Here is a 12,902-nt window from a genome sequence, read left to right on the forward strand (position 1 = left end):
TTTTAAGGCATAAATTTGAAATACTAAAAGGAAGTGACTAACCTCCCTCCGTTTATTTGCCTTTTTCCAGTACAGAAGTGTCTGGAAGAATGTGGCAGTCCAGCCTTAGGGGTCTAGTGTAACACTGAGCTGGGCACACTTGTGAATAAGTAGCAAGCATTGCATTGCTCAGGCAGTATGTGAAAATGTACCACACACCCATTTGTTATTGATATGCATTTGTGATTATTTAGCAAATGGTCTCTGGCCCCTTCAACTTCTTTTCTTTTTCCTTGAATGTTGTCCTGACCAGGGCGGAGGAATGTACACAGCAGTCCCTCAGATTGACCCGCTGGAATGCGTTAACTGTCGGAACTGCCGGAACAACAATAGGTATGTTAGCGTGTGCCCAGCCACATTTGCCGTGGCCAACACATTCTACACCGCCTCCTTGTTTTCCTAAACTTAACACAAAACTCCACCACCCTCGGTTGAAGGCTGTTAATTTTTTCCCTCAGCTTTGTAATTTTTACCTTTCTGTGCCTCAGTTTCTTTAGACGTGTAGTGACAATACTAAAGGCTTTGTTTCTTAACAGAGTGTTGCTGAAGGGTAAGGTTCCTCTCTATATACAGTGCCATTTCTTACTTGCATGTTGTGTTGGGATGAGGATAAACACAGTGGGTCATGTGTAAGCAGGAAACAAAAGCATCTCTTTTCTGTAGGGTAGTTTTCCATAATAATATTGCTGGAATTTTCCTATTAGATCGTGCAGTGTTTCTTTTCTCTTCTCTTTTTTTCTTTAATTCTTAAAATCTTAAGATACATAAGAAGATGAATTTTACTTGGACTGTGGTGGTGCATGCCTTTAGTCCCAGTACTCAGCAGGCAGAAGCAGGTGATGTCTGTGAGTTTGAGGCTAGCCTGGTCTACACAGCGAGTTCCAGGCCAGCCAGGATACATGAGAGACCCTGTCTCAAAACAAAACAAAAACCAAAAAAAAATTTGCATATGCATGCCTGAATGTGTGTGTATGTGTGTGTGTACATGAGTATGGGTACGTGTGTGTGTGTGTGTGTGTGTGTGTGTGTGTGTGTGTGTGTGTACATGAGTATGGGTACACGTGTGTGTGTGTGTGTGTGTGTGTGTGTGTGTGTGTGTGTGTGTGTAAAGGACGACATCAGCTGTCATTCCTTAGGTCTACCTTGTTTTTGGAGACCAGACCTCTCAATTGGCCTGGAGCACATCCAGTAGTCTGTGCTGGCTCACGAGCCCCAAGGATGTGCCCTCTGTGCCTTCCCAGCACTGGGGTTACAGACACAGACCCCTAGACCAGGATTGATGGCTATCTCTCCAGCCCAAACCTTGCTTTTTAAATTTACATGTTCAGTTGTAAAAGTGACATATACAAAAGTTCAAATAAGAAAATTATGTAGAATACTATGTATATTTTTAGTCTTGACACACAGGAAACAGACATGGTGGCACATCTCTTTAATCTCAGTAACCTGTAATCCCCAAATTTGGGAATATTACAAGTTTAAGACCAGCCTGGGCTATATAGTAAGACCCTGTCTCAAACACAAGCAAACAAAAACTCACCAACTTTGACACATTTAATATAAGAAAGCTTTCATACTATTTCTGTATATATTAATTACTAATATATTAAATATTAATTGTAAGGAACTAACAGACAGTTTGTTAAGAGTCTTGAATTTTAGCTGTGCCTGATAGTACAAGCCTTTAATCGCAGCTACTTGGGAGGATGAGGCAGAAGAATTGTAGGTTCAAGGTTAGCCTGACATGGGGGTGGAGGCTCCTAGTTCTTTCTTATACTTCTGTATATATCAATTCCAAAGGATTATTGAAGTTGCATCAGAAATCTTAGTTCTTTTCCATAATGATAGTATTAAATTACATACCTAAAAATCCATCCCACCTCTGAAATTCTACAACTAGAAAGCTTAGAACATTAGATAGCTGAAGTGTAGCCTGAAGTTTGGATCGTGCATTATCGAAAAGGGTTCGATTTGTTGCATTTAAATGAAGTAAAAGGTTAAGCATTACCCCTGGGAGTCGGTGACACCAGAAAGACCTAGCTAGCCATACATTCAAAAGTGCATCCTTTCAAGGCAGGCAAGCTGGGTTTGCGTTGGAATGAAAGCAAGCCTGAACTACATAGTGAGACCCATCTCAGAAAACAAACAGTACATTGTTTTAGCAATTCTCAGAACAGATAATAAATCATTGCTACTTTTAGTTACTTACTTAACTTGTAAATGCTTACATATTAGCAAGAGCTGTCTGCCTAGTTTGTGTAGTAAGAGTTACATATTTCAATTCTGTGACACTCGTTTTAAAAATGTGCGTATATCAAAGCCACATTTTTGTTCAGAGTTTGTCACAGGATAGCAGCACAGTTTGTTAAGAAAACATGGAAAAGAACTTGTAGTCGATCTAAGTGTGGTAGCTCTTGCCAGTAACCCCAGCCCTTGAGAGGCTGAGGTGGTCAGCTTGGGCTGCAGAGCAAGACTATATCTCCGAAAACTACGGAGGAGGAGGAGGAAGTTCATGAAGCTTGCTCACGCTCTTGGCAGTAAGCAGGTGGGTTAATTTAACAGGCGGTAATGAGAGGTTTATGCCTTGTGTTGTCCTTATGTGGTTCTTGTGGTCGTCGCAGGTCGTGACTATTAGAGTGCTGTAATGAGGGGATCTTTGGTCTAAGAATAAGCAGTCCTGTGCTTTGCCGCTGCTTAAATTTGTGATCTTGGGAAATTTACATAGTATCAAAGTTGGCACCCTTACCTGAAAAGTGAAGCTTTGTTCTAAGTAGTAGATCTGAACACAGTACCATATAGAATTTAATAAAATGTCTTGATGATGAGATTCCATCTTGTGCCTAAAATAGATCTCCCTCCCTCCCTTCTTCCTTCCTTTCTTCCTTCCTCCCTGCCTCCTGCCTTTCTTTTTTTTTTTTTTTTTTTTTTTTTTTTGAGACAGGTTTTCTCTGTGTAGTCTTGGCTTTCCTGGAACTCACTTTGTAGACCAGGCTGGCCTCGAACTCATAGAGTTCCACCTGCCTCTGCCTCCCAAGTGCTGGGATTAAAGGCATGCACCACCACTGCCCAGTTTAGATCACATTTCTTTAAAAGAATTTAAATGACCTCTGCCAACTTCAATTTGGCCATTACATGCACATCTGTGTAGAATTAGGTGGTTTTATTATGAATTATAATTCTATTTCTCTTAATTTTGAGGTTAATAGCTTTCTGCATTTCAAATTTGTTTCACTCCTGTCTGGACCAGGTGAATTCTCTTCAGCTGTGTTTCTCCCTGGCTTAAATGTTCTTCCTGCATGAAAACCCACTTATTTAGGGAAACACCCCCACCCACCTACACACACACTCAGTAGTAGCAGCAGCAGTACATTTCACATCTTAGTCTTACGTTTAAAGAGCAGAAGCAAACCTTTGATTCTATAAAGTACAGAAGGAGGCATGTGTTCAATGTTGAGAAACACAGTGCAAGTTGTATCTTAATTCATATGAAGCCTTTTGAGGACTGTGGTGTGTTCGGGGACATGTTTCTGCCTGACACACAGTAGCATGCACAGGTTGTGTTGGCGAGGGGGAGACTGTGACACATTGTTGTAAGCAAACTTAGCCTTCATTCCAGCAATGAGGAAGTAAGGAATGCAACTCGAGAGTTGTCATCATCCGTTGTCTGATAGGAGTCCAAAAAATTTAAATTAGAGCTGGTGAGATGGCTTCCCTAGCTAAGGTGCTTGCTGCCAGGCCTGACTGCCTGAGTTCGGTAACGAGGACCCACTTGATGGAAGAAGAGAATGGATTCCCACATGTTGTCCTCTGACCTCCACCCGTGTGCCATGTTCCATGTGCACAGACCACACCAACTAAACAAGCAAATGGCTTTTTTTAATTAATTTTTTTTTTAAAAAAGAAGATTCCAAATATGTAGACCTTATCAAATGTGATTGACATGGCTGGTAATTGCCAGGTGGTGGACATGGAAATAAGCAACCTAATAAAGCGGTACATTGAGGAAAAGTGATGAATTTGGTTTCAGGTGTCTCAGGTTCTAGTACCGGTTGTTGCCGATCCAGGGAGACAGGCGGGGATACTGTTGTGTGGGTGAAGATACTGAGACTGCAGTACAGATGTAACATCTGTTTCAAAGTTTGCCACACCGCACCTATAGTTGCCGTTTTATATCTTCGAAGGAGACAATAGCCTTGGATGGTTAATTTTAACCCATTACTTGAGCTGCTGATTTGCTTTCATTTATTTTGGAATTCAATTACTCATTCTTTTTATAAGACGTTGCTTTTTTTTTTTTTTTTTTGCTCACCACCTTGGTAGTATCTTCGAAGAATAACAGAAATGAGGAGAGAGAGAGAGTGAGAAAGCAAAAAGAAGGCGTGTTCACTCAGCAGGCATTCACTGCAGGTCCCCACTGAGCCAGAGGTGTAGGGGATACAGGACCAAGCCAACAGGCTCGTCCCTGCCTACATGGGGCTCATGGTCTGCTGTTTTTCAAAATGACATCATAAAGACGAATATGTAGTAGAACTAGATCTTCTAAAAGGAAAGAGTCAGAGCTATTAGGTCTCCCTAAGCAGACAGCAGTTTGTTAACGATGGAGAATTTATAAAATGAGGGAAAAGGGACAGGCTAGGTTTGAAGCTTTCCAGGCAAAGGGTACTACTTATGTGGAATCTCTAAATCAGGATGCCCACAGCCCCCACATAACTTAAGGAAGGTTGATATTCCTGGAAACTATTGAAAGAAAGGGTCAGAGGTAAAAGGTTAATGAAACTATGTCATCCCAAGCCACAGCAGGCTAGTGAAAGATTTTAAGCAGCTCATCACCAGCTACAACTGTGGTCGTCAAGAACACTGTAGGCCCAGTTTGGGAAACGAGTGAGAGGCAGAGTGGATGTGATTTATAAATATCAGACACTAGTTTGTTGATCTGGGGAAAAGGTGAGTCCCTGTCACCAGGTGCAGTCATCTACCTGGGAAACAGAATTGACCAAGAGCTCCTTGCCAAACAGTGTGCTGTAGGACGTCTGGGGTTAGCCTGGAAATTTCTCTTCTGTTCCACAGATGCCTGAGAACCAGGCAGGGCTCATTTGGAGTCTCTCCGTGCAGCGACTCACCTGCCCTGCAACCTGCTCCTCCTTTTCCTTTGCCTTCTCAAGTTTAAAACCCAAATGCATTTCTTAGAGCCGGGCTTTTAAGAAACAGTTGTTGCTAACCCTTAGGGAATCCTTTTTCTCTTCCCTCCATTTTAGCAGTAACACAGGGGAACAGGGTTCACACTATTGACGTAACTGGAGTACTGATATATAAAAAATTGGGAACAAATCGAGTGTGGTGACACACTTTTAATCCCAGCACTCAGAGGCAGGGGCAGGAAGATCTCTAGGAGTTTTAAGCTAACATGGTCAACATAGTGAGTTCCAGGACAGCCATGACTACATAGAGAGACCCTGTATCAAACAGACAAACAACAACTGGAACAAGTAAGCGGGAAGGCACCCTCGCCAGCTGTGGGGAAACTCAAGTCCCAGGGCTTCTGTGGCATGTAGATGACTGCCTGCCCTCTGTGTTCTCTTAACTCTAAACCTTTTCAGGATTTTAGTACTGTGTAGAGAGAGGCCTGTTAAATGCAGCCTTCCAGGGAACCACTTCCCTCCATTGAGAATGTAATTGAGAAACCATTGTGCTGTTCATGTCCCCTCCACTGAAGACATAATCGAGAAACCATTGTGCTGTTCAGCATTTCAAGAGTTAAACAGATTGTAATCAAATAAATCAAATTCTTTCTGCCTTCCTCTTCTCCTCAATTCAGACAGAACAGTACAGTTCTGGATATGCAATCAAATGTGGTTTGTTAGCTGCTTGGCTGGTTTAATGGGAAGGAATGGACGTTAAATTGGGCCCATTTGCCATCCGTCTTGATAATTTGTAAGAGAGAGTAGAGAAGACACTGATGAAATTCACAGATGAGTGAATAGAGGTCCCATCAGGAAAGAGTGAGAGATTAACTTTAAGGGTCCTTGAGAGACTGGAAATGGGCAGGAAGTAAAAATCAGCATGGAAAAATGTCTATAATTCATCTGGGGAAAGAAAAAGACGTCCAGGCTGAATGGCTGATAATCAAGAGAAAGAAAGCCACTGGGGATAATGCCTAGAAAATCAGATATTGCAGATGGCTGCCAAGTTTCTGTGTAGTGATAATCCTAATGTCTGTGTGTGCTCGGTCTGGGGGTGCTTTCCACAACTGATGTCAGATGTGCTCGGTTGAAAATGAGATGCAGAGATGAAGCGGGGATATTAAGTTATAGTAGGAGTCTCTGGGGAGGGTCTGATGGACCCAGGTGGTTGTTAATTATCTGACATACTTAAACTCTTCCTCTTAGCAGGTAAATTTTTTTATAACCCAATCCCTCTCCTATTTCTGACCACTTAGCAACTTCATAACTGTCCATAACACCAAAAGAAGAAAGCACAGAAGTCCAAGATTCAGCCTTTCCGTCACCTGTGCACTTTGAGGAGAAAAAAAGTCATATATATATATTTTAAATAAAATAAATTTTTTAATTTGCTTTTATTATGTTTTATTCATGTGTATATGTCTTTGTGAGTGTGTGTCACATGTTTCTTTGGAAGCCAGAAGAGGGTGTTGGATTGCCTGGAGCTGGAGTTATAGGCAGATGTGAGCCATCTGATTGGATGCTGGAAATGAAACAGTAACAATGTTCTTAACCGCTAATACATCTCTAACTGCTCAATACCTTCTTTTTTGGAAAGGTTGTTTGTCTCCCCAAATGTACCTCTTCTAACATGGAGACTGAGGGACTGTCATTATGGACTATTGCTTTTGATCTTTAAATTATAAGCTGTTTGTGGGCCTGTTCGCCCTGTTCATACACTCACTCCATCATTTACTGTCTCCCAGCACTTATTGTCACCTTTTGTGTAAAAGTAAGTGATGAGTTAACTTCTAAAGGAAAATCCTACCATGATGGTATGGTCATCAGAGTATCCAACAGTGTAGACAGTGAGAATGAAGGACCTTCACGGCCCTGGAGGGAGGGGTCATCAGAGTTCTGCTGTATAGTAACTTATCTGCTCCCACAGTCAAGGAGTAGAACAGCCAATAAGAGAGCTAGCAGTGAAACAGCAAGATGAACTAAATATAAAATAAAGTGTCACCAAAATGTTATTGCAGAAGTCTTCAGAGCACATGCGTGAAAATAAATGTTGAATATTCAAGGGATTCATGGGTCCTTACTCCTTGCCTTCAAGGATAATCAAGAGAGAGAGCCTGGCTGGCTTAGTGGTAGGATGCTTGCCTAGCATGCGTGAGGTCCAGGGTTCAGTCCCCAGTACTGCAAAAACCTTGGGAAAGGGGCTTTATGTAAAACTTGTCCTGGCGTCTGATCAGAGTGCCTGTCATAATTATGCTAAATTATATCCAGCCATGTAATCAGAAGTGAAATACTTCTTTAGAAAATATTTGTCTGTATAGTTTTACAGACATAACCAAATTATGTTTAATCAACTACTAACACGCCTTGTCTCCCAAATGCAAACTTAGACTACTATTCAGTTCTCTTTTTCATTCCATTTGTGCTGTTCAGATTGCTGATTGCAGAGTTTCATTGTTTCTGTGATTCCTACAATAGTCATTTTTCTTTCTCCTAAACCCACAGACAGGTGAAAGGTTGTCTTGTAAACTGACGAGTCCTCAACCACCTGGGTACTTACAGAATAACCCAGACTGTATAGGACGGGATGCTCAGAGTTCTGTTTACTTGGTGTTGATAAAATTAAGAGATGAGTTTCATGGGGCTGGAGACAGCTTTGCACAAACATCAACTCCACAGTCTGCAGCACTACAATTTGAAGGTTATGAAGCCTCAGACTGTAAAAGTTACTGAGTTGTGTGAACTGTAAAATGCCTTTTAAGAGTCTCAGCGAATGTTCTGTTCTTTTTCACTCCGTGGAGAGTTGATCTCTTAATTTACCTATTCACAGCTACTCAGTGGTTTTCGATTGCTTTAGAAAATGTCTGAGAGCATTGTCAGTGACAGACTCGCCTCCTCATGCCGCACCTGGTCACATTCAGAAGAGAGGTCATATCCCTCTATGGCCCATGGCCCATGTGCTTCTATCTCCACATGCTCAGCCCAAGTCCAGGCTGTGTCTGTGCTGACACACAGACATCTGGATGTACACTAACGGAACGGTGATGGAATTGCGTACATTCGGTTAGCTAAGTGGTTAATTGCCGATTCTGAGTTAAGATTCAATGTACTAGAAAATTTTAAATCGGTGTGGTTTATCATGATGAAATCTGGGTCATAGCTACTTTACAAATGTAAATTATATTACTCTCCACCCCCTCTGATGAAGGAGAGACAGAGTTCAGGATGGAGTCTGTGACTTCTGGTCTACTCACATGAAAAGCAGATGCTAAAGAATAAGTAAAAGGAAGTTGTACTTTCTCCTGCTAAGAGTCTCATCTTTGAATGTCTGTATAACCCGTGCTCTGACACATTTACATTGATGGCATGACAGTCCCTGTAGAAACTGGCCCTTCTGTCTCGCTGACCCCCGGTCCTGCCCTGTGAATGTAACTCCGTGCCACTCCGGCAAATGTTCTTTGGAAATCATGGTGTTGAAAAGCCCTTAGAGTTCACTTAGAAATCCCATCTACAACCTGCTTCAAATTAAAGAAGAGTACAGGAAAAGAGGAAGTCAGAAGAAAGGAAGAAGGCCTCTCATTGTCTGGTGAGTCCCTGGCATTTTGTTACTTCAGCATGATGAAATTCATTCACATTAGCTCTGTGAATTAATTCATATTTGTAATATTTATTTACAGGGAACTGCCTTGGGTTTTTTTTTTTTTTCAGATTCTGGCAAGTATGGCTTTTCTTTTTCTTTCAGCTTAATTTGACTTCTTGGAAGTGAACTTCTCTTTCTGATCCTTCTTTGGCCTCTAAATTCCTGGCACAATTCATTACCTTCAGATTTCTGTGGAGAAAGGGAAGCAGGAGCCGGAAGTTCACGTAGCACGTGTGACATTGTCAAGGTTGAGGGCCCGGCTGTGCTTTTTGTCTTTTTATCCTTAGCTGTCACCTGTGACATTGAGGACAGTCATTGCCTGACCTCTGGACAACTCTGATGTCAACAGATAGTAGGGAAAGCATCTAGCCAACGAAATAGCTATTTATTGAACAAGGATGGACCGTTAGTATTGTTATGCAGACAGCCAAGGATAGTGTGCTGGGTTCTCCTCCTTCAGTATCAATGTCTTACCTCATGGGAGAGGTATGGACTGTGAGCAGCAACTTCTAATGAGCCTAATGCTGTTCCTTAAGATCTGCCTTGCTTGAGAAAAGGTATTTACAAAAGCCCAATTTTCTAATGCTAATAATTGCTTATTTACTTTACATGTCTTAAGTCCTACTGTATATCATTTACTATGTGCTTGGTACTGAGCTTTTGACTTTAGTTAGAGTCTAATGTGCCTTAGAATCACACAAGAGGCTGGCAAGATGGGCTCTTAGGTGGTAAAGAGCCTGGCAACCTAGGTTCAGTCCTCAGATTCCACATAGTGGAAGGAGAAAACCAACACTAACAAGCTGTCTTCTGACCTCCACATGTACACACTATAACACATGTGTGCACACACACACACAAATAAACAAGTTAAAATAAATAAGAATTCATCCTACTTCCCAGACAGTACAAGACTTTAAAACAGTTTAACTCCATTTCTTCCTGCTTTTTTGTGTTCTTTTTTAAGTTTTTGTACTAAAATAGTTAAAAATCCTCTCAGACTCTATATTAATGCTTATGTTTATTGGGAGTCAGTGTCTACCCTACCCTTCTGTTGCTACTTGTTCATCTCTGTATTATTTTCTTTCTTTTGTCTGTTGACACTCACTTTCCTTCAGCCTGGAGACCTTCAACACCTCAGTACTGTCCCTGTCTACCAGAGGTCAGAAGGGGGTCAGATCCCCTTGAATTGATGTTATGGGTGGTTGTGGGCTACCATGTGGGGTGCCGGGAACTGAACACAAGGCCTCTGCAAGAGTAACAAGGGCTCTTAACTGCTGAGTTGTCTCTCCATCCCCAACTTGTTTTCTCTTGTTCTCGTTTAATACTTGCCAATGTTTTTTTCCGTGTAAGCTATGTAACTGGTATAAGCTCTAGAAGATGTTTTCTTCCAGAAAGGATTTACTTTTATGTTTGGCCACATAGTTGGATGAGGGCCAAATCACTCAAAGCCCAACTAGAGTTGAACGAATGTGATGCTGAGTTTTAGGCTTTGTACAAACCTAGTCTAAGGGCTGGGGCAGGACTCAGCAAGGAAGAAGAGCGCTCTCCACACAGGCAGGAGGACTTGAATTCAAATCCTGAGCACCCATGTAAAAAGCTGGACACCACTTCAATGATACTTATGACCCCAGTGCTAGGGAAGGTGGAGACAGGAGGATTGCTGTGGTTCCCTGGCTGCCAGCCTAGCTCCAGATCCGGTGAGAGACTTTGTCTCAAAGAAAAGGTAGACAGTGATCAAGCAGATGCTGGACATCTTCCTCTGGTCTTGCATGCACACAGGGCCATATGCACCTGCACAGACATGAGAGCATACACCATACATACAAATACCACACTCTCTCATATATACACGAGTTTTTAAAGGCCCAATCTTTTCCTGTCTCACTCTCACTTTTAGGATGTAGCCCTTTGAGAATCTCATCTAAAAGCCTATGTGTGTTTCCCAGGCCTTTTCTTTTGGGCAAGCTCTGAACTTCAGTATTGTCTTCCTAGCCCCAATGACGCTTTTAAAAATTCAGGTCAGCTTCTTAGCTCCTCAATTCTTGATCTGTAGAGTTTCATCTGCACTCTGTTGAGCAGATGCCTCAGGAGAAAATGAAGGGCTGAAGATCAGATTCACATTCACCTTCTCTACACCCTTAGCCACACAAGCTTTAGTAACTCCTGATACCTTGAGCAAATTTATAGTAAAATTCTTTCATCCTTTTAGTGGTTCTTAGCAGGACAGATATTCTGATATAAACTAAGCAGCCAGAGCTGGGAGCCTGGAATTTAAATTTTAAGAAATACTTCCAAGCCAGGCAGCATTCGGGAGGCAGAGGCAGGTGGATCTCTGTGAGTTTGAGGCCAGCCTGGTTTACAGAGTGAGTTCCAAGACAGTCAAGGCTACACAGAGAAACCCTGTCTTGAGATAAAACAAAACAAAACAAAACCAAGAAAAGAAATACTTCCAATAAGTCACAGCAGCCATACTGATTCCCCTAACTAGAGATACTTCTGGGGTTTTGAAATGCCCCAGTTCCATAGTTGATACTGATGCCAGGTCCTCGGCTATGAGGTTAGTAGAGTTTGATACAGCCTGGGAAGTACATGCAGCAGCAGCAGCAGCAGCACTTCCACATCCCCACATTCGGTTGTAACTTTTGTTTGCTTGTTTACCTCTTCTGCTAGCTGGGAACAGGACCACTGCTGTTTTTACCTTGTTATTCGCAATGTCTACCACAGTGCTTGACAGTTGGAGGGAATCTTCTTTGGGAGAGTACTTAATGGAGACCCTCATACCCATTAAATTTTCTCTAATAGTAGTTTGAAACTAGAAAGATTTCCCCCTTGACATCATCCCATATTTTAACATATTCAGAATCTGTGGGTACCATGTGTTGAATCCACAGGGGGACTTTGGGGTCCACTGAGTATGAGACCCGGAGAGACTAACAACATAATGCAATGTGGAAGGGAGACATTGATTAAAAGACATTGTTAGAAGTTCTGAGTTGCATAAAACAGCCAAGAGAGCAAATCAGAATTAATACTGGACTCGTTTGAGAGGTGACTTGTCTGCGGCAGGGCTCTGGGTCTGACTTCAGGACATTCCTGTCTGTACCTCTTTGTCCTTTGCACTGGTTGAAGACCTGCATGGGAAAATGTGGGTCATATTCATAGTTTTGCCATATTATCAAAAGTTAATTAGATCCCTAGTGTCCTTTAACCGTACAGTTAGTTGGTTTTATTTTTTTATTTTTTTATTTGAAATAGAAGTTGGGTTTATTTAAGTTAATGACTCCATTTACTGACATGTGTCTGTTCTCTTTCAGGCTTGTCTGCACCATCTTGCTCGAAACTGGTCTTTCCAATGACTTGAGCCAACAGAACTGGACCTCTTTCCTAATTGGTTGTCCCAGAAGCCTGCCCCCCCCATGTGTAAAAGATGGAAATAAAGAATTCTGACCATTATCCTCTCAAATGCCCCATTTCTAGCACCCAGATGCTCGCTTCTGTGTTGTTCCTGCCTGCCTTACATAAAAGCCCATCATTTTCAAACTTTTCTTAGTCCCAATTGTAGAAATTAAGAAAAATGTACCAGTAACAGGAACAGCTCATTCTTACAGATGGCAATGGTAAAATGTAGATAATTTAACAATATTGAGGAGTAACCGGAGCAGTTGGGAACTGAACTGGAACCCACTCCTGCAAAGGCAGTCTGGGTTTCTCCTGAAGGCCTTCTCCAGTCTTGGGGTAAGGGCCTGAGAAAGAACGTGGCAGAAGACAGTCAATGGCAATAAAACATCCAGAAGATTCAAGCAGAAATGAAAAAGAATTATTAGAGTCAATCCAAGGAAACGGGACTGTGGTGCTTCTTGGGGAGAAACATGAGGATGTTAGAAGCTGATCCTGAGATGGCCCACGCATCACCCTTAGCAAACAGTGGCATTAAGCAGGTATTATAAGTATGTTCAAGGACTTTCTGAAGACAAGTAACTCAGGAAATGAGCACGTGGGCATATCAGCTGAGAAGAATCCAAGTGGAAACTTCAGGGCTGAAAAGG

General features: G+C 42.0%; 1 protein-coding gene across 1 annotated transcript in view; it reads left to right on the top strand.

Annotated features, from left to right (window-relative positions):
* Nucleotides 1–12,902, top strand: part of Cdon (cell adhesion associated, oncogene regulated) — a 92,807-nt gene that overhangs the window by 74,281 nt on the left and 5,624 nt on the right. The window contains exon 18 of the mRNA XM_059267605.1: nucleotides 293–372. Coding sequence (XP_059123588.1) covers nucleotides 293–372 — 80 coding nt within the window. The remainder of the gene's footprint in view (nucleotides 1–292; nucleotides 373–12,902) is intronic.

The sequence above is a fragment of the Peromyscus eremicus genome, chromosome 7 (genome assembly GCF_949786415.1).
Source record: "Peromyscus eremicus chromosome 7, PerEre_H2_v1, whole genome shotgun sequence".
NCBI lineage: Eukaryota > Metazoa > Chordata > Mammalia > Rodentia > Cricetidae > Peromyscus > Peromyscus eremicus.